A 19297-nucleotide genomic window follows, 5' to 3' on the forward strand; every position below is an offset into this window, starting at 1 on the left:
TGCTTGAGATTCTCTCTCTCTCTCTCTCCCCTTCTGCCCCTAATCCCCCTCGCTCCCTTTCTCTCTCAAGTGAGTAAATAAATCTTTTTAAAAATAGTTAATTCAATAACTATTAATGAAAAGCAGCAGTGCAAATAATACACCTAAATAAAGTCAATCTATCATTTAAAATTAAAGAATTTGAGCTTTTGAAAAAAATTTATTAGTGATTTGCATCCCCCCACTTTTCCCCTAAATCTCTGTTGGGTGAGGAGGGGAGTCTCCTCCTATTTATCTTCACTTTCTAATTGTACTATTTGAAATTGCAAATAAATCTCTCAAGGTATCCTGTCTTGGTGAGACAAGCAACTGGAAGTTGAAAAACTTTTAGGTTAGAGAAATTTGGAAATTGTAAGGAATTATTCCCTAATGATAAGATAATTAATATTTACCTGTCCCTCCCCTTAGTTGTTTTTAAGTCATATTAAAATCAAATTGAAATTCTTTTTTTTTGTTTCTTAAAGTAGGCTCTATGCCCATGAAGCCCAACATTGGGCCTGAACTCACAACCCTAATATTAAGACCTGAGCTTAGATCAGGAGTTGGATACTTAACTGAGCCACCCAGACACCCTGAGATTTTGTAATTTTATTTTTATTGTTTTTTTAAAGATTTATTTATCTGAAAGAAAGAGAGAGGGAGTGTGCAAGCAGAGTGAGGGGGAAAGGGAGAGAGAATCCTAAGCAGACTTTCCACTGAGTGTGGAGCCCAACTTCAGGACTCGATCTCACAACCCTGAAATCATGACCTGAATCAAAACCAAGAATCAGACTCTCAACCAACAGAGCCACCCTGGTGCCCTGAAATTCTGTCATTTTAAACTGATGGTGAATCATCAGATGATGTCTTAATACCACATAAAAGGAAAGAGAGAAATTTCAAAGAAATATACTCTGCTGTAACCATTCTTTAAAAGCTCTTAAAATATTTAAAATAACTGAAATGAAGCTAGTTAAATCTTATTTTCTTCCCAATAGTTCCCTACACACACACATACACAAAGTAGATGTCCAGTCATAACAAAATCATGAAAAAGACATTTCATTATAATAAGTGCCACTTGATATGAAAATAGTATTATTTAAAGATACTTATTTCATTTCACCTGGAAATTACATAGAATAAAAATGACTATTCCTCACACCTTTTCCTAAAATCACACAATGGTGTCATTTCCAGACACTAATGTTGAGTGAGACATTTAACAGCAATAGAAGTACTATTAAAATAGAAATACTATGTATACATATCTGAAGACTCAGATGTATACTACAACATTATGCTGTAAATAACCAGGTGTTTATCAGGTACTTCAGATTAAATTGCACAAGAACTAGTTATGGAACTGATTTAAGTGCAAAAGGAGGATAGTCTTTTTTGATAATGTGATCCCAGTATCTGGATTAGAAATAATGAAATCCAAGTTCCTGTCACTTCTATGTTGCGGACCTAAGGTATCTCAAGAAAGTTATACCCATCTTATACCATGGTGGCATCATACCTTCATATGGGCAAAGCTCACTATTTACTGATCAACACTCACAAAATAATGTAGTAGTAAAAGCCATTTTCAATTCTGGATCTACTACTGGTAGTCCATAAGGTGGTTGACCCCTACCAATTTCTAGAATTGATATGAAGATTAAGTAAGGTGGATAAAGTATACAGCACAGCACCACGACTACCATAAAAGCTCAATAAACGGTGGTAGGGTTCATTCTCACTTAAGACAAACATTTTATGTAGCTACATTTTAGGTAATATATTTTTTGGTCTAAAACTAAAAAATGGTGGTGGGTGGGAAAGAGCAACTATCTCCCTTGTTTTTTTTGTTTTGTTTTGTTTTTTAATTTCTGAAAAAAAAGTCAATCAATTGGTTTCAGGGTTAAAAGACCCTGAATCCTTAGTGACAGGCTTTGTAGAGATTCAATTGATGATTCTAGTATAATGATTAGGAACAGGACTGCAGGCTGACCTAAAAATTAAAACCTTTCTAAAATGAAGTATAAACCCATACCTTTGCATCTTTTAAAACTGTGTTCCTTTTAGCTTGATAAACTTTTATGTGCTTCCAAAACTTGAGACATTACTTTGATAAAATTGTAAACAGGACCATTATACTCCCACAGATTTAGTTTCAACTTTGTCCCCCTTCCAAAATGATTATTTTAAATATATTTTTTAAATTGCATATGCCAGCAGTGATTTTAAGGTTTTATTTATTTGACAGAGAGCACAAGCAGGGAAAGGGGCAGGCAGAGGGACAGGGAGAAGCATGGCAGGGAGCACGATGCAGGGCTCAATTCCAGGACTTTGAGATCACGACCCAACCCAAAGGCAGACAGACACTTAACCAACTGAGCCACCCAAGCGCCCCCCAGCAGTGATTTTTCTAATAAAAATATTTATCATCTATGGTTGTGAAGATTTAACAGTGGTTGATGAAAAACTTGGAGCTTTTAGATGAAAGACCTTGGAGAATGTTTCTACTTTTAAGTACTAAAGAAACCAAAAGTATACAAATGAAAGGTAGAAATTAAATAAAGTCTATGAGAGTGAATGGGAATATATTCGCTGCCTTAATATAGTATTACTGCATAGTACATCATTAGTAGCATCTAAGAGAATCTTTAGAAATTGTTTTTTTACCCAAGCAACTCTAATTTATTGCCTTTATGGAATTCTCTCCCACAGGGTTTTTTTTGGGTAGTGGGGGAGAGAGGAGGAGACAAGTAAATGATATTTTGATTTGTTTAAACACGTCAAGACAGAATAACCTGATGGACAGAATAATCTAATTGAAAAAATTAAGTTCCTGATTATTTGACACACGCAGCCAATAGGTACTTGGCTAGTAACACACTCTCCATCACTCAAGTGAGAAAAGCATTATATAATTCCAATACACTAAAACTGACCACAAACACTACCTATAATGATATCATCATTAATAGGTAGATGGGATCTATAGTTTAGAAATCTCAGAGCTATTTCTCTAAAACCATTCTTACTTGAATTACATTTTACCAATAAAATAGTATCTTATTAACATGAGCATTAACTGTTGGTCCATAACTCATGCAAGGATGGTTATGATGCCTAATATGGAAAAGAAACTTGGAGAAAGTCACCAGTGAGTAATAAAGCCAAGAAAAGAATCCATGTTTCCAAGTATCAAGTTTATGTCTACTGACATGTTATTCCACTGGCACTAACTCTTCACCAGAGCACATGAAAACAAATATATAAAATAATAATAATTTTCAACAGATAAATATGGTAGACAACATTCTTCAACTGGTTTGACCTAAGTAATTCAATTTCTAAGAATGTATTCTTACTGAAATATTCAACAATATACAGAAGATGTTCATTATAGTATTGGCAATTTTGAGAAAATCTAAATGATCACTAGGGAAACGGTTAACTAAGTTGCAAAATATCTATTATTTGAAATACTATGCAGTTATTCAAAGAAAAAGAGTAGTTTATAAATACAAATGTGAGAATATCCCATGATTTACTATCATTTGAAACACTGAAAACAGGGGGCACAGAATAGAATCAGAGACCAAAACAAGAATAGTATTTTCATTTTTCTTTTATTAAATGTCTACTCTCAAATGCAAACTAAAAATGAGCTCAAAAGGCATACACTCAATACAGTATTAATCTTCCAAGGAAGATTGGGATATAAACTATATAAACTGAACACTGCCTATATAGATATGCTTCCCAAGATTAAGTCTTATAGAGAGAGGTTGTTCATTCTTCCAAATCTAACACCATAGAGATTATAGTAGAATAGAGGTTACAGGAAAATAGACAATGTTCCCCACTGCCCTTTGCAATCTATTCTCTACCTTTTCTCCTTTAAAACTTAAACTATCCTGCACTACCTCCTGCTATCTCTCCTCATGGTCATCATTAATTCATTCAAAAAACATTTAATAAATACCTGGCATGTGCAATGTAAAGTATCTGCTAGGTCTGGTGCCACACCTGTTAACAAAATATGGACTCTCCTTTCCAGGAGTTTCTATGCTAGTTAGGAAGACCCACTGGGTAAAGTCTGATCACAGTAATATGCTGTCTGGTTTCACAGGTTATGCACAGAGCAGTAGGGAACACTTAAGCAGTATCTGGCACATTGAAAAAAAATCCAACAATGTCTGATGAATAAATGACTGCCTATAAACAACCCAAGAATATAACAGTGTGTCGTATTTTATGTAGTTAGGCAAATGATTATCAATGAAAAACCATGAAATTATGTGATTTAATCTTGGCAAGCAAAAAGCCTTTACAAATGCAATGAGGGATAACATGATACTAACATATGGATAAACAAAATGTATTATACAAAGAACACTAACTCCTTGTTATCAGTCTTACCTGACTGTGTCATAGATAATGACTCATCTGACCAACTGTAACAGTGTTGCTGGGACTTGACAGGTAGACGATACTGTCCTCCAGTCCTATGACTTCCTTTGCTAGACTCTTGCTTTGACACAGATGTGCAGCTCTTAGGAGGTGACTGTTCAAACAGAAAACCAAATGGGAACTGTTTTGTGATATATTTGTAAAATCTATTTAATATTCGAGATACCAAACAGTTAAAGATAATATTTACCAAGAATTTTAATTTTAAATAACTCTATGGTATAAAATGTTTATAAATTACACAAAGGATAAAACCTCAATTCTTTTAAAATTACAGAAAAAAGTTATAAAGCAGCACACTTTTTAAAAAAGTTTGTAATAATGTAGGAGTGGTTACTGTTTAAGTGATATTTACCCTCTTAATTTTTTTTTAATTTATTTATTTATGATAGTCACAGAGAGAGAGAGAGAGAGAGGCAGAGACACAGGCAGAGGGAGAAGCAGGCTCCATGCACCGGGAGCCCGATGTGGGATTCGATCCCGGGGCTCCAGGATCGCGCCCTGGGCCAAAGGCAGGCGCCAAACCGCTGCGCCACCCAGGGATCCCACCCTCTTAATTTTTAATTAAAAGAATTCTAAACATGGTGCAGGTATCCTTTTGACATAGTAATTTCTTTCAGATATATACCCAGAAGTAGAGTTGCTTGATCATATGGTAGTTCTCCACTGATAGATAAATGGATAAAGAAAATGCGGTGCATTTATGTGCACTTGCACACACACACATGTGCACATGCATGCGTATACACACACACACACACACACACACACACACACACACACACAGAGGCATACTCTTCAGCCATAAAGAAAGAAGGAAATCCTGCCATTTGCAAGATGGATAGACCTGGAGGGCACTGTGCTAAAAGAAATAAGTCAGAGAAAGACAAATACTGTATGATCTCACTTATATGTAGAATCTAAAAAAACTCAAACTCATAGAAGAGATCAGGTTTGTGGTTATCTGAGGTGGGGGGAATTGGGCAAAGATACAAACTTCCAGTCATAAGATACACAAGTCCTAGGGATATAATATACAATGTGATGACTATACTTAATATTGTTGCATGGTATTATGTGGAAGTTGCTAAGAGAAGAACATAAATGTTCTCATTATAACGAAAAAGACATTATTTTGTTACTATATGAGCTGACAGATATTAACTAAACTTAATGTAATAATCATTTCACAATATATGTACGTCGAGCCATTATGTTGTACACAAAACTTATACAGTGATGTGTCTCAATTTTATCTCAACAAAACTGAAAAATAAATCTTAAAAACACTAAATATGTACTGGTTTTGTGGAAAGAAGGGAAAAAGAGAAGAAAGGAGGAATGAAAGAAGACATAAGAAGATTGTCCACAAGAGATTATTATGAAGGACATAATTTCTACCCTGAGAACACCTACTTTGATTCCTAGCTATCATCACTTCCTGTATCTGTGAATTTGGGAAAGCTTCCTAGCCTGCTGAGCTTCAGAAAGGGGCTTAAAACAGTATTTACAGAATTGTTGTGAAGATAATCCACATAAGACATTTAGCATATTAGCTGGCATTTGGTAATAAGCAATCAATAAATATTGGTTTTTATTTTATTTTTTATTAAAATTTTTTTTTTAATTTTTTTAAATTTATGATAGTTAGAGAGAGAGAGAGAGAGAGAGAGAGGCAGAGACACAGGCAGAGGGAGAAGCAGGCTCCATGCACCGGGAGCCCGACGTGGGATTCGATCCCGGGTCTCCAGGATCGCGCCCTGGGCCAAAGACAGGTGCTAAACCGCTGCGCCACCCAGGGATCCCATTGGTTTTTATTTTAAAAATCACTCTAAGGCACACTAGATTTGACTTTTTTTTTTGTGAGGAAAAAAGCTAATTTTTAGTGTTTGATCAGGTGGTGGCTATTTTGAATCTCAATAACAATGCTAGGTAGGATCTAATCAATTCACAGGAAATAAGATTGTGGCAAAAAACATAGTTTGCTTTGTAAATTCCACATAGAATTATATACAAGCCTATTTTCACATAATAACTAAGAATTTGCTAACATGATAATTTAAATAGAAGCCTTTTATAATCTAAAACCTCTGTTTTCAGGTTTGTGCCCAAGGCACGGGAGTCTTTTCCAACATAGCGCAGAACAGGTTCTTTATTGGATTACTGGATAAAAAATGTTTTTTTCCCCAAATCTTTTAGGTGTCATAATAGACATGAATCTGATTTTTCAACAGGGGAAATGCAATTCATTCTTTAAACCCACAATAAAATGAAGACTCTACCAAAGAATATTCCCTTCTGAATTTAAGTGTATTTTTTAGACAAAGAGAGACTTTAACAAAGTTTGTATTCACTTCATATTTAATATTATGCTAATTCCTTCATATACCTTATAAAATCAAATTTAAAAAAATTAAGCTTCTAGCTTAAGCTTTTATCAGGTTTTTTTTTTAATGAAGTATAGAATTAAAGAAATGTGGAAAACCTTATTCTAACAGTGACCATTACTCTAATTTAGAGTAAATAACCATTTCAGATCTGTTTTAAAGAGACGAAACCACTACTTTTATTCTGATTTATAAGGGCAGTTATTAGCTAAATATAGAAAAGGCACATTGCTGTTTAAGATCTCATTGTTTCTATTATATAATAGAATACAGATTTTAATAAGAACTTGTATTGTTCCTATACATTATCTTTAAATTTAAATTAAACTTAAATTATCTTTTTAAAAAAGTTTTATTTATTTAAGTAATTTCCACATACATGTGGGGCTCGAACTCATGACCGTGGGATCAAGAGTCACGTGCTCTACTGGGTGAGCCAGCCAGGTGCCCCAATCTTAAATTATCTTTTAAAGATTTTAGAAGTTTCTATCCTTTCAACATTAATAGACCTAATAATATAAAATTTAAAACTGCCACTAAAGCTAAAATTCATATATTTATAAATCTTTACAAGTCAATAAAAAGCTTTACTCCTGTTCAAATATCACATACTGCATGTTGCAGGTATGGGTGATAGTCAACACTGTCACGAATTGCAAGAATATAACTGTTAAGAAAAAAGAAAACACCTGTTACTAATATACCTTTTAGACAGGCTTTTGTCTAAAGAAGTTTTGAGGAATAAATATATATTAACTTACATGTTTACTAGGAGAGGTAGAAGATTCCAGTTCTTGTGAAAAAACCATTTCTTCAGTAAGTACACTATGATCTGGACTCCCTGGCTGCTCCTGAACTACAGACTCAGATTGTATATATCCAACAGCAGGGCTGCCCAATTCTTCTGGAATAGAGCTTTCACTGTGTAGGTGAGAGTAGGAAGGTACTGGAGATTCTGCTTCACTTGCTATTTCTAGAGAGAGTAAAAACAAGAAAAAGTACACCATCTGGGTCAAAAGAAATGTTTAACTGTTACGATTTACATTTGCTTTTATATAATTTCACTTGTTGCATTTAGATACAATTTTTAATCTCATGACTTAGTGAATCACATTACTATAAAGTCTGTTAGTTTAAGTAAGGATTTTGGCTGATGCAAACAGAGAAGGGCTTAGTGGAAAGGAGAGGAATTGTTTTACATTTTTAAAAATATCTTTAATGATTTAACAGAAGACGGCTGGATTCTCATATCTCCTTCTGTCTGCAATATGTGGCTGTATGTTGTTTTGGTTGAAGCATATGCAGAAAATCTGGCCTCACAAAGAATATATGTAATTAGAAAGGGAAGTGTATTCTAATAGTCTTTATGGATAATTGTGGATATTCTTTTTTGATGTCACACCAAAACTTGACAATTGGTAGTTTCTCCCATGTTAGCTGTCACGTGGAATCTGAAATCATATCAATAAACTTTCTGTGATCTGTTACATTACATCCTTCAGTCAACTTTGTACTTTCAATGGATATTTTTACTCATGAATGATTTTCTAAATCATCACGGGTCACTTGGAAAGCATTGGTTCACCGAGTTATGAAGATCTTCCCAGTGTTGACGTATTTCATCATACAATATGAAAAGATGGCTGATTAATATCATCACCCATTATAACAGGAAAGTCTTTTAAGTACTGGAAAGTGGTCCAGCTCACAATAGGGAAAAGAGCATTTCTAAAATTCCAAACTTTCACTTGAAAGCTTATATTTTATCACTGGCAATAAAAACTCACTTGTTTTCCTTGAAGTGTCAGAGGTGCTTTATCTATTTCTGAGAAACTGTTTGCCAAATACCCAAGTATAAATAACCATGGTTTTTAACCATTTAAGTGAAAATGGTACTCCATGGAAAAGAAAGGCTTCAGCTTGCAATTCAAATCATTGCATTAAGTGCTTCGCTTTAAGACCATCAACTTTTGGCACATGCAAATGCTATATGCATTTCCTATTTTGCCACACAAAATATTAAAAATATATGTACTCAGGGGCACTTGGATGGCTCAGTCAGTTAAGCGTCTGCCTTCAGCTCAAGTCCTGATCCCAGGGTCCTGGGATAGAGCCCTGCATTGGGGTACCTGCTTAGCAGGGGAGTCAGCTTCTTCCTCTCCTTCCCCCAGCTCATGCTCTCTCTGTGCTCACTGGCTCTCAAATAAATAAATAAAATCTTTAAAAAAAAAAGGCACTCAAAGGTTGAAACTCAACAAAATTAGTATTTGCTTGTTGCTTATTTAAGAACATTTTAATATAAAACTGGCATGCTATCATTAGTGCAAAGTGGTGAAGAATACAATGACTACTAACAATTTGGTGCCACTCTGTCTTGATTCATGCTAGGGCATCAGCAAATTTACCCACCATTATATTTGCTACATCAGTATAATGTCAACACAGTGAAAAAGGCAAACAACATATTAGGATTATAAAAATAATTTTAACCTCCCAGGCCCTCTGAAAGGATCTCAGAGATTCCCTCAGAGTTTCATGGGCCATACTTTAAGAACCACTGCTCTAGGATTCATACCTGGGAATGGAACAACTGAATTGTAGGATATGTGTAGCTCACTTTTATTCTTTTATCAATTGTTTTTATGTTGATTTATTTATTTGAAAGCGAGCATGTGCACAAGAGGCAGGAGGGGCAGAGAGAGAATCGTAAGCAGGCTACACAGCCAGTCGAGCCCGACGAAGGGCTTGATCTCATGGCCCTAAGATCATGACCTGAACCATAATCAATAGTCGGAGTCCCAAATGACTGTGCCATCTAAGTGCCCCTTGATTATTTTTAATGCCTCTTTTTTCAACCTATTTTTCAAAATAGGTTTAATAATACCAGTAGAGCAGTTTCTTGCTCTACCTAAACACCAACAGGTTTAATGGGTATTTGAACGGGTTGAATAATGGCCCTCAAAAAGATATGTCTATGTCTTAACCCCCAGAACCTATGAATGTAATCTTATTTCAAAAACAGGTCCTTGTAGATGTAATTAAGGTTCTCATGATGAGTTGGCTCAGTTGGTTTGGTGACCAACTCTTGATTTCAGCTCAGGTCATGATCTCAGGATTATGGGACTGAGCCCCACATTGGGCTCTGTGCTTAGCTCAGAGTCTGCGTGGATTCTCCCTCTGCCCCTGCCCCTGCTCACAACCCTGTGTGTTCTCTCTCACTCCAAAAAAAGTAAGTAAAATCTTTTTAAAACAATGGAGGTATCTCATGATGAGATCATCCTGGATTATCTGGGTAGGCCCTAAATCCACTGATAAGTTCTCTTAATTGACAAGAGAGGAACAGACAGACATGGAGGAGAGACAATGTGAGACTGCAGTTATCCAGACACAAGGAATGCCTACAGCACAGCCACCACAAGCTCATGGAAGGAAGGAAAGATTGTTCTCTGGAATCTTCAGAGGAAGCACAGTGCTACCAACACCTTGCTTTTGTACTTCTGGCCTCCAGAAGGGAGAGAATAAAACATTTTTTTAAGCTACCAAATTTGTGATAATTTGTTATAGCAGCCCTAGGAAATGAATACAGGTATGAAATAGTATTTCTTTATGGTTTTAATATCCTAATTACTAATAAAGTTGAACATCTTTTCAGATGTTTACTGATGATTTGGAATTCTTCATTTATGAATTACCTGCTCTTTTGCCCATTTTTTAAAAATGTGGTTGTCATTTTATTTTTGATTCACAGGAGTTTCTTGCATATTCTCATACTATTCCTTTGCCAGTTATATGTGTTATGAATACTCTTATTTTGTTGCCTTTTTTATGGTGTATTAATGAACAGAAATTCTTAATTTATTAAAGTCAAATTTACTGATCTTTCCCTTCACGGTTTTGCTTTGTATTACCACGTTAAAGAAATCTTCCGGGATCCCTGGGTGGCGCAGCGGTTTGGCGCCTGCCTTTGGCCCAGGGCGCGATCCTGGAGACCTAGGATCGAATCCCACGTCGGGCTCCCGGTGCATGGAGCCTGCTTCTCCCTCTGCCTGTGACTCTGCCTCTATCTCTCTCTCTCTCTGTGACTATCATAAATAAATAAAAATTAAAAAAAAAAATTAAAGAAATCTTCCCATTCCTTGATGTCAGACATTCTCTTATATGTCCTCTAAAAGTTCTATAGTTCTAATTTTTACCCTCACCCCCTGCTTTTTAACCCTTCAGCTGGATCTTTCTAGATTGTCAATGTAGGGATCTGATTTCGTATTTTCCTGTCCCCAAAATTTCTTGGGAGAGTCACTCCTTTCTTCACTGCTCTGCAAAGTTACCTATGTCAGAAGTCAATTTGCCATATACACATGAGTATTTTCCCTGGCTGTTTCATAGTCTATTTGTCTATTTCTGTACAAATAATCCTGTTTTAATTACTATACTTTTATAAATTTTGATATCTAGTAAAGTAAGTTCTCCGTTTTGTGGTTCTTCTTTAGGAGTGTCTTGGTTTTCTGGTCCTTTGTTCTTTCATACAAGTTTTAAAATAAGCTTGTCAAATCCTACAAAGAAATCTTGCTGGGTTTCTTTCTTTTTATTTTTATTATTATTTTTTTACATTCTTTTAATTCAAATTCAATTTGCCAACATATAGTATAATACCCAGTGTCTTGCTGGGTTTCTGATTTAAATTGTCTTGAATCGATAAATAAGTTCAGGCAGAATGAACATCTTCATGACACTGAATCTGTGAATATGGAAAAGCTTTCTGTATGTTTTGATCTTTTCTAATGTCTCCTAATAAAATTCTAAAGTTTTTGCCAGAAAGATCTTGGTTATTTTTAAATTTATTCCTAGTACTTCATATTTTTTTTCTATAAGTGGTATCTCTTTTAAAAATTAGATTTTCTAACCAATTTCTGCTGCTCTATAGACATGTAATTGAATTTTGTTTATAAATTTTATATCTAGCAACCATGCTAAACTCACTTGTTAATTCTAAGAACTGACCTGTAAATGCTGGATTTTCCATGTGCACAACTTTATCATCTGTAATAATGAGTTTTGCTTCTTTTTACTCCTTACATGAAAATCTTTGTCTTATTTCCAAATTCAAAGGGAAAATTTTCTTTTTTATCATTAAGTATGGTACTTTGTTGTACGTTTGCTTTTTCATTTTTGTTAGCATATCCTACATTAGATAAAGAAAGCTCCCTTCTATTGCTACTTTATCTGAAATTTGTTTTATCACAAATGCTCCTAGGATTTTATCCAGTACCTTTTCTAAACCCATGAAGATGTCATATAATTTTTCTCCTTTAATCTGTTTAAGTAATTTGCCACATTACTGGTATTTCTGAATGTGTTAAATCCTACTTGGTCATGGAAAAACCCATTTCCATTTCATAGAATTTACCCCTTCTAAGTTTTCAAGTATACTAGCATAAAGATTATTCACAATATTCTCATATTTCCAATATTTGTGGCACTTGCAATTGCAATTTACTAGAGTAAAATAAATTCTGCCTTCTTCACACTTAATCATTCACCTTTTTAAAAATAATGAAGTATACCTTCCAGTTATGTTAGGCTTTGGTTTATAGTCTGAACAGGGGTAGTATTTATTACCTTTCTGTTCTGTTCTTTGGTCCTCAAGTTCTTTCTTAGGAGTTTTAGGTTTTATTAATTCTTTGTCCCAAGCAGCCAAAGCTTGTTTTTCCATTTGACGGATTTCTGCTTCCTCTGCATCCAAACGTCGCTTCCACTCTAGCAGCTCCTCTGCATGTTGTCGTCGTTGCATTAGTTTTTGCTCTCGCTTTGTCAGAAACCTATGGTCACACCATGAAGAACAGTCAGATTGAATCTATAGGCAGAAATTACTCAGGGCTCTACCATTCATTGCCTTATCAACAGGCTGTGTAAAAACAAGACATTCCTACTACTTCTTTGAAAAACTTTGAAATAACAGAAGCTGTGATGAGTCAACTCATTCAGAAAATGAAAATTTATGTTTTACTTGTAATCGTTTGTAAAGATTAGCAAAGAAAAAACAGTGGCAAATTCAGAAAAGAAAATCTTTAGAATATCTGGACAATGATGACTGATTAATACTTACATATTCACTTCTCATAGGTGATTCTTTTTCATAACAGAAGATACAAGAAATTTATTCTGAAGGTTCAGACCAGAAAACACACAAACCCAAACCCAAAACAATAACGACCAAAACAACAACAAAAACAAAGTTCAAAGTCCCCAAACAAGCAAGCAAACATAAAAACATATCCATGTCCCTTTTTGACTTTTACTTTCAAATTCAGTCTGGTTTTATTTCAGGTATCACTATACCACTTTTTGGTTCCCATTGCCTAAGAGACACAATGTGAGGTGGTAATTATGGAGAGAAAACTGAGTATCACAGTCAGATGCCTTTTGCATATAAACATGACTATTTACTTATGGAAATGAATGCACCAAATGCCTCAAATTTCTCAATTTAACCCAATCTCTGAAATTAAATAGCCCAATGTATCTTAGCTCCGAAGGGTTAAGAGAAATTACAGCTTTAGGTAAAGTTATCTGAGTAGTTAAAAAGTTACTATTAAATTCTCCTTATATGTAGATGCCAAAGTTAAGTAAAGGGTGGGCTGCTCATTTATTGATTTAGATCTGTATTGGCGACTAATCAACAAAAATGCATTCACACATCCAACAAACACTTAATAAAAAACACAAAAACTGTCATTCCACTTTGTGAACAATCAGCATATCAAATTAATGTGGAAACAAAAAGGTACAATCTATGGGACATTTGACAAGAAGCCTCCAGGCTGTTAAAAAAAAAAAAAAGAAAGAAAGAAAGAAAGAAAGAAAGAAAAAAGCAAACCAAACAAAAAGAACAGAGCATGCTCTATCAAAGAGTGCACTGAAAAAGGTGCAAAGTTACCTGACCAACTGGTTGTAGATATACAGCTGGAATTTGGGATGAAGGTTGGGAAAACAGACACTGAGAGAGGCCCAGTGGTGAGACGTAAAGACAGAGAAGAAGTAGTGAACAGGAGAGCAGTGTCTACAAAATAAGGAGGAAGATTTTAAAACCAAGAGATCAAGAGGCAGAAAGAATGAGAAAGGGAAAGCAAAAGAGCTGAGTGGAGAACTTTTAATATGCTTCCTGAATAACATTAAAAGCTACTCACTTAAACCAAGCGTTATACTCTGTGTGACATATAAAACATGTACTATTATAGATCTTACCAATGATTTCTGAATAAACATGTCTTTTTCCTCAGATGTTGCTTAATCATCATCTATAGTTTCAGGTAAACTTATTTGTTTGTAAGTAAAGTTATGAGAACTACAGTATGGAGCTAAATAAGTTTTCCCATAAGCTTTAACATAGAGAACAACAATTATGGATGTGAACCTAGGACATTAGCAATTCTACATACATATATAATCCTGAGCAAATGATTTTTGCATCTTGTCATCTGTTTTAAGCTTGAAATTAAATAAAAAGCACTGTGTTTGCCTTACTTAACCATAAGGCAATGTTAACATTGTGATCTGGTTTGAAAATAATAATTTAGAAAACAAATTTAGAGTAAAAATACCTTGTTCACCTCTACACAACATAAAATTTACTGCTCATAGGACCTACTGGAGGTATTTTGCTTTATATTTAACAAAGGCCCACTTTAACAAAACTGAAATACAATATCCATTCTATAAAATATTAGAATTTATAATTAAGAATAAACTAAGCTAGTTGCAATAAACACTCCTGGTTAAAAAAAAAATCATACTATGGATAGCTCATTCATAAGCTTAAAAATAAGAAAATTTCATATGTTAAAGTTATAAACGTAGGAAATTCTCCTTTTTATATAGTAAATAGATCATTTATTTATTTAAATATAGATATATATATATTTAAGAGTATAAGTCAGTCTAGTAATAGTTTGAAAGGTTATTTCTCTTTGACAGAGCATGCTCCTGTTCACATGCACACCAACAATCATTTTTAGAGCAAGGCAACATTTTTTGCCTTGGAAGGGCAAGGAATAATAGTATGTCACAGAGAAGTGAGAAAATCTAGGTATAAATCCAGCTATTCACTTGGATTTTAAAAAGTATGTACAATCTTGCCTATACATGTATTTTCAGATACACAAACTTTCAATGTCTGTTTCCCCACAACTTAATATTTCACCTCCCCTTCATTTACTTATATGCACACATACATACATACATATACATTCATATCTGGATTGCCTTGATTTTCTGCACTGAAGTTCAAGGGAAAACAATTTTGCCAAATTTTAGTAAGACACTGCAATCTTCCTTGCCATTCTTTATGAATGTATAATAAACTTATTTTGATGCTAATTATCAAAATAGTACGCAAAAACAAATGTACTTGACAAAAGGTCCTAAAAATCTATCATAATATTCAAATATCACCCACCCTCTTAAGCATTTAACTGCTAAATGCATGCATGACCTAGTACAAAAAGTAAATATTGGAACATATAAAATAAACTGTAAAAAAAATTACAATTTAAATTGTCCAGTCTGATATACAGAATAATAATTTTCTCTACTAGAACAAGTACTGACCATTTTTCATTTATAAGTATTAAGCATATTCAAAAGTCATAGGTTAGAAATGAACAACAAAAGATACAGCTAACAGAAAAAGGAAAGAAAAGTTTATTAGTGTGAGAAAAGTTTAACTTAAAGTTAAAACTTCTTCCCAGAAATATATGCTCCTTATTTATATATAATCTAGAAACAGTGTCCTTTAAAAGCTAAGCCAAATAAAGTTGAAATTAAAGAAGTAGTACTTCCCTTTAGAGTTAACAATCCTTCAAGATGCTGCACAAATAAGAAGTAAACTTTGTGAATTTTACTACTAACAGAAAGTGCCTACCAACATGCTTTATGGTTGGTATCAAGACATCCTCCAGCAAGGCTTCTGAGGGTAACAGAACACTGAACTGAGTAGGATGAAACATAAAATAGATCTAATCTGGTAAAAAAAAATCATTGTGTTCTTATATAATGTTTTATCTTAAGAAATTCATGAGTAGTTAGTTCCTTTTAAAATTTATTATGATAGAGAGACAGAGACAGAGAGAGAGCAGAGGGAGGAGGACAAGAAAACTTCATGCTGAGCACAGAGCCTGACACAGGGCTCGATTTCATCACCCTGAGATCATGACCTAAACCAAAACCAAGAGTCAGATGCTTAACTGACTGAGCCACCCCAGGCACCCCTAAGTCCCTTTTAAAGTCACACTTTATACTGTAAACTTGAACTGTGCAGCTATTCAAGCCTAGTAATCAGCCACTGAATACTCTTCCAATTTAAACAAATCCTATTTACGAGGGTCAATTTCTACTGCGATAACTTTAAGTCATCACTGTAGTTTTGTTTGAAAAAATTATGACGTTGAAAGCAGATATGCTAACTTGACTCAACTTGACGTCCAGAGAGCAGGGTCCTAGTTCTAGCTCTGCCACTATGTGGTATGTGATCTGGAACCAGTAACTTATTTCCATGGCCTCAATTTCTTCCTGTGAAACCAAGGGACTACATAAATGACTTCTCTAAGAGTCCTTCTAGTTCCAGCAGTTTATAATGCTTTCTTTCTCCATTTAAGTAACTCCTCACACTTTAAAAAATATCTCAACACACTGCTAGACCATGTAACATAAATGAAAACATTTTTTTCCCACTGAGCTAATATAATTGTAAACTATGTTGCAACATATTATAAAACCATGCTACCATTTGAAAGAGCAAAATTATGATGTACGTTTTATTTTTTTTTATGATGTACATTTTAAATGAAATTCTCAGTTGTATAATCCTTTGACTCTGAAAGATACTAAACAAAACAAACAAAAACCTAGTATTTTAAAATTCTTTCTGGACCAAAAACTAATTCTATATTGTGATAAGAAAAAATGAAACAATGTTTTAAATTTTAAAATGAATAAAATTCTTCAAGTCCTTAAGCATTTTTAACGACATTCAAAAAGGAATACGAAGACATGGATACTACTACCATAAATGAAAATCTGGTCTTCGGGTACCTGGGTAGCTCAGTTGGTTGACTCTTGTTTTCATCTCAAGTCATGATCTCAGGGTCATGAGATTGAGCCCCACATCCAGCTCCATGCTCAGCAGGAAGTCTGCTTGAGATTCTCTCCCTCTGCCCCTCCCCCTGCTCACACACGCCCATGCAAGCATGCACATTGTCTCTCTTCTCATAAATAAATCTTTTTTAAAAAATAAATCTTAAGAAAAAAGAAAATACAGCTTTGTATTTTTTAAGCAAAATTTATTCTATTATTTAAAATTGTCTAATAATTTGCATATATACTTAGACAAAATGCAGGTATATTATTCCTAACTTAGGAAGTAAAGAAAATAAAAACCATTATCAGGCTATCTGGATTTATTCAGTTACCTGAATAGATAGACTAGAACCTTGTCTAAGAAAATTATATTTCTAATTTAAGGCAGAAGTGTCTGGGTGGCTCAGTCAGTTAAGTGTCTGACTCTTGATCTCAGCTCAGGTCTCGAGCTAGAGGTATGAATTCAAACCCCATTTTGGGCTCCATGCTGGGGGTAGAGCCTACTTTAAAAAATATTGGCAAATTCTAATTTAAGTTAATGATATTTAATATATTTTTTAGACTTCTAATGAAAATATCTTCTTTAATGGAATAGTAAAAGTCTCCCCTGCAAATTCGTAACTTTTTAAACTCAGCAGATTAATGAAGATTTTAATATTGACCAGACAATACCACAAATATTGTTAGGGCTATATCATACAGTATCTGTTTAACTTTACGATTATTTAAAACCAAGTAAGTTAATTTGCTCTTTTAGCAGTTTCTAAGCTAACTGGGAATATTTTTAAATATTTATATTTTAAGTAAAAAAGTATTTCAAAATTTAAAATGAACATTTGAGGGGATCCCTGGGTAGCTCAGCAGTTTAGCGCCTGCCTTTGGCCCAGGGCATGGTCCTGGAGTCCTGGGATCGAGTCCCACATCGGGCTCCCTGCATGGAGCCTGTGTCTCTGCCTCTCTCTCTTTCATGAATAAATAAATAAAATCTTTAAAAAAATAATAATAATAAAATGAATGTTTGAGAAGTTTTGTGACTTCATTTTTCCGTGCTAACATAGTTTGCAACGATCAAACCAAAATATAACTTGTCTGTAGGATTCTTTTTTGCTTTTTCTTATACTATAAAGTACTTACTAATTATATTAAACTCAGAACACTCATCCACTGAAAATTGCCTTCATATATTCTTTTCAGTAAAATTTTTTTCCTCCTCTGAACTTCCTTACAAGTCAATTTATATCTATTTCTCTATAGGAATTGATACTCGCTCTTTTCCACCTAGACTATCTGTTCTTTAAGGGCACCATTTATGTTTGATTGACCTTTATATCTCTCAGAGCTTCACACATTCACACAATTCCCAATAATTTATTACTAAGAATAAGTATATATTTAATAAATAATATGAAAGAACAGCTGCTATTAAATGAAAAAAAATGCCATGTCCTATTTTATTTTTTATTTTTTATTATTATTTTTTTAATTTTTATTTATTTATGATAGTCACACACACACAGAGAGAGAGAGAGAGAGAGAGAGGCAGAGACACAGGCAGAGGGAGAAGCAGGCTCCATGCACCGGGAGCCCGACGTGGGATTCGATCCCGGGTCTCCAGGATCGCGCCCTGGGCCAAAGGCAGGCACCAAACCGCTGCGCCACCCAGGGATCCCGCCATGTCCTATTTTAAACTTGAAGATATCCTCATCCTTTTTGTGTTTTATTTGCTCAGTAAAAAATTTTCCTGAGATGAAATTGGCAAATTAACAGAAAAAGTCCACTGCATGGTGTGTTCTTCATGAACATGTTTCAGGATTCCAGGCAATGTACCTGTATTGTAAATAATGCCCCTCACAGTAATAAACAAAACTCAGATCTCATTTAGCAACAGTATCAAAAAGACAGAGGGCTATGCAGTCTGTGGCTTTTGCAAACATATGTTTATTGTAACTAATCTTTTTCACAACTTAAATTTCTTTTGCTCTTCACTACACTGAGAAATAGAAAGCATGTATATAATGTCAGATCAATAAAAAGGTCAGGAAAAGCCACAGATTAGAAATATAAATTTTAACAAAAGCTTTGTTGTCTTAATGAAACATTAAAGAAGGAAATCCTTTACTGTAGCCAATAGTTTAACAGTTTCAGAAAAATATTTGTCACACAATCAGAATTCAGAAGGTTAACAATAAGCAATGACATATAATGAAAAAGTTCCCAAAAGTTAGCTAAACTTAGTGAGGGAGGATTGCTTTTTGACAGGTATTTTATATCAATAAAATAGTAATCTCTTGAAA

The 19297-nt window shown here is 34.2% G+C and overlaps 1 protein-coding gene across 4 annotated transcripts in view; it reads right to left on the reverse strand.

Annotated features, from left to right (window-relative positions):
* The window catches only part of CEP350 (centrosomal protein 350), a 149648-nt gene that overhangs the window by 31170 nt on the left and 99181 nt on the right, over positions 1 to 19297 (reverse strand). For 3 of the 4 annotated variants that reach the window (XM_072733260.1, XM_072733261.1, XM_072733259.1), the window contains exons 28-31: positions 13807 to 13929; positions 12489 to 12688; positions 7634 to 7845; positions 4435 to 4579 (exon numbers count right to left, since the gene is read on the reverse strand). In XM_072733260.1, coding sequence (XP_072589361.1) covers positions 4435 to 4579; positions 7634 to 7845; positions 12489 to 12688; positions 13807 to 13929 — 680 coding nt within the window. The remainder of the gene's footprint in view (positions 1 to 4434; positions 4580 to 7633; positions 7846 to 12488; positions 12689 to 13806; positions 13930 to 19297) is intronic. The other variant, XM_072733262.1, reaches the window with a different exon arrangement.

Source organism: Vulpes vulpes, chromosome 13 (genome assembly GCF_048418805.1).
Source record: "Vulpes vulpes isolate BD-2025 chromosome 13, VulVul3, whole genome shotgun sequence".
In the NCBI taxonomy this organism is placed as follows: Eukaryota; Metazoa; Chordata; class Mammalia; order Carnivora; family Canidae; genus Vulpes; species Vulpes vulpes.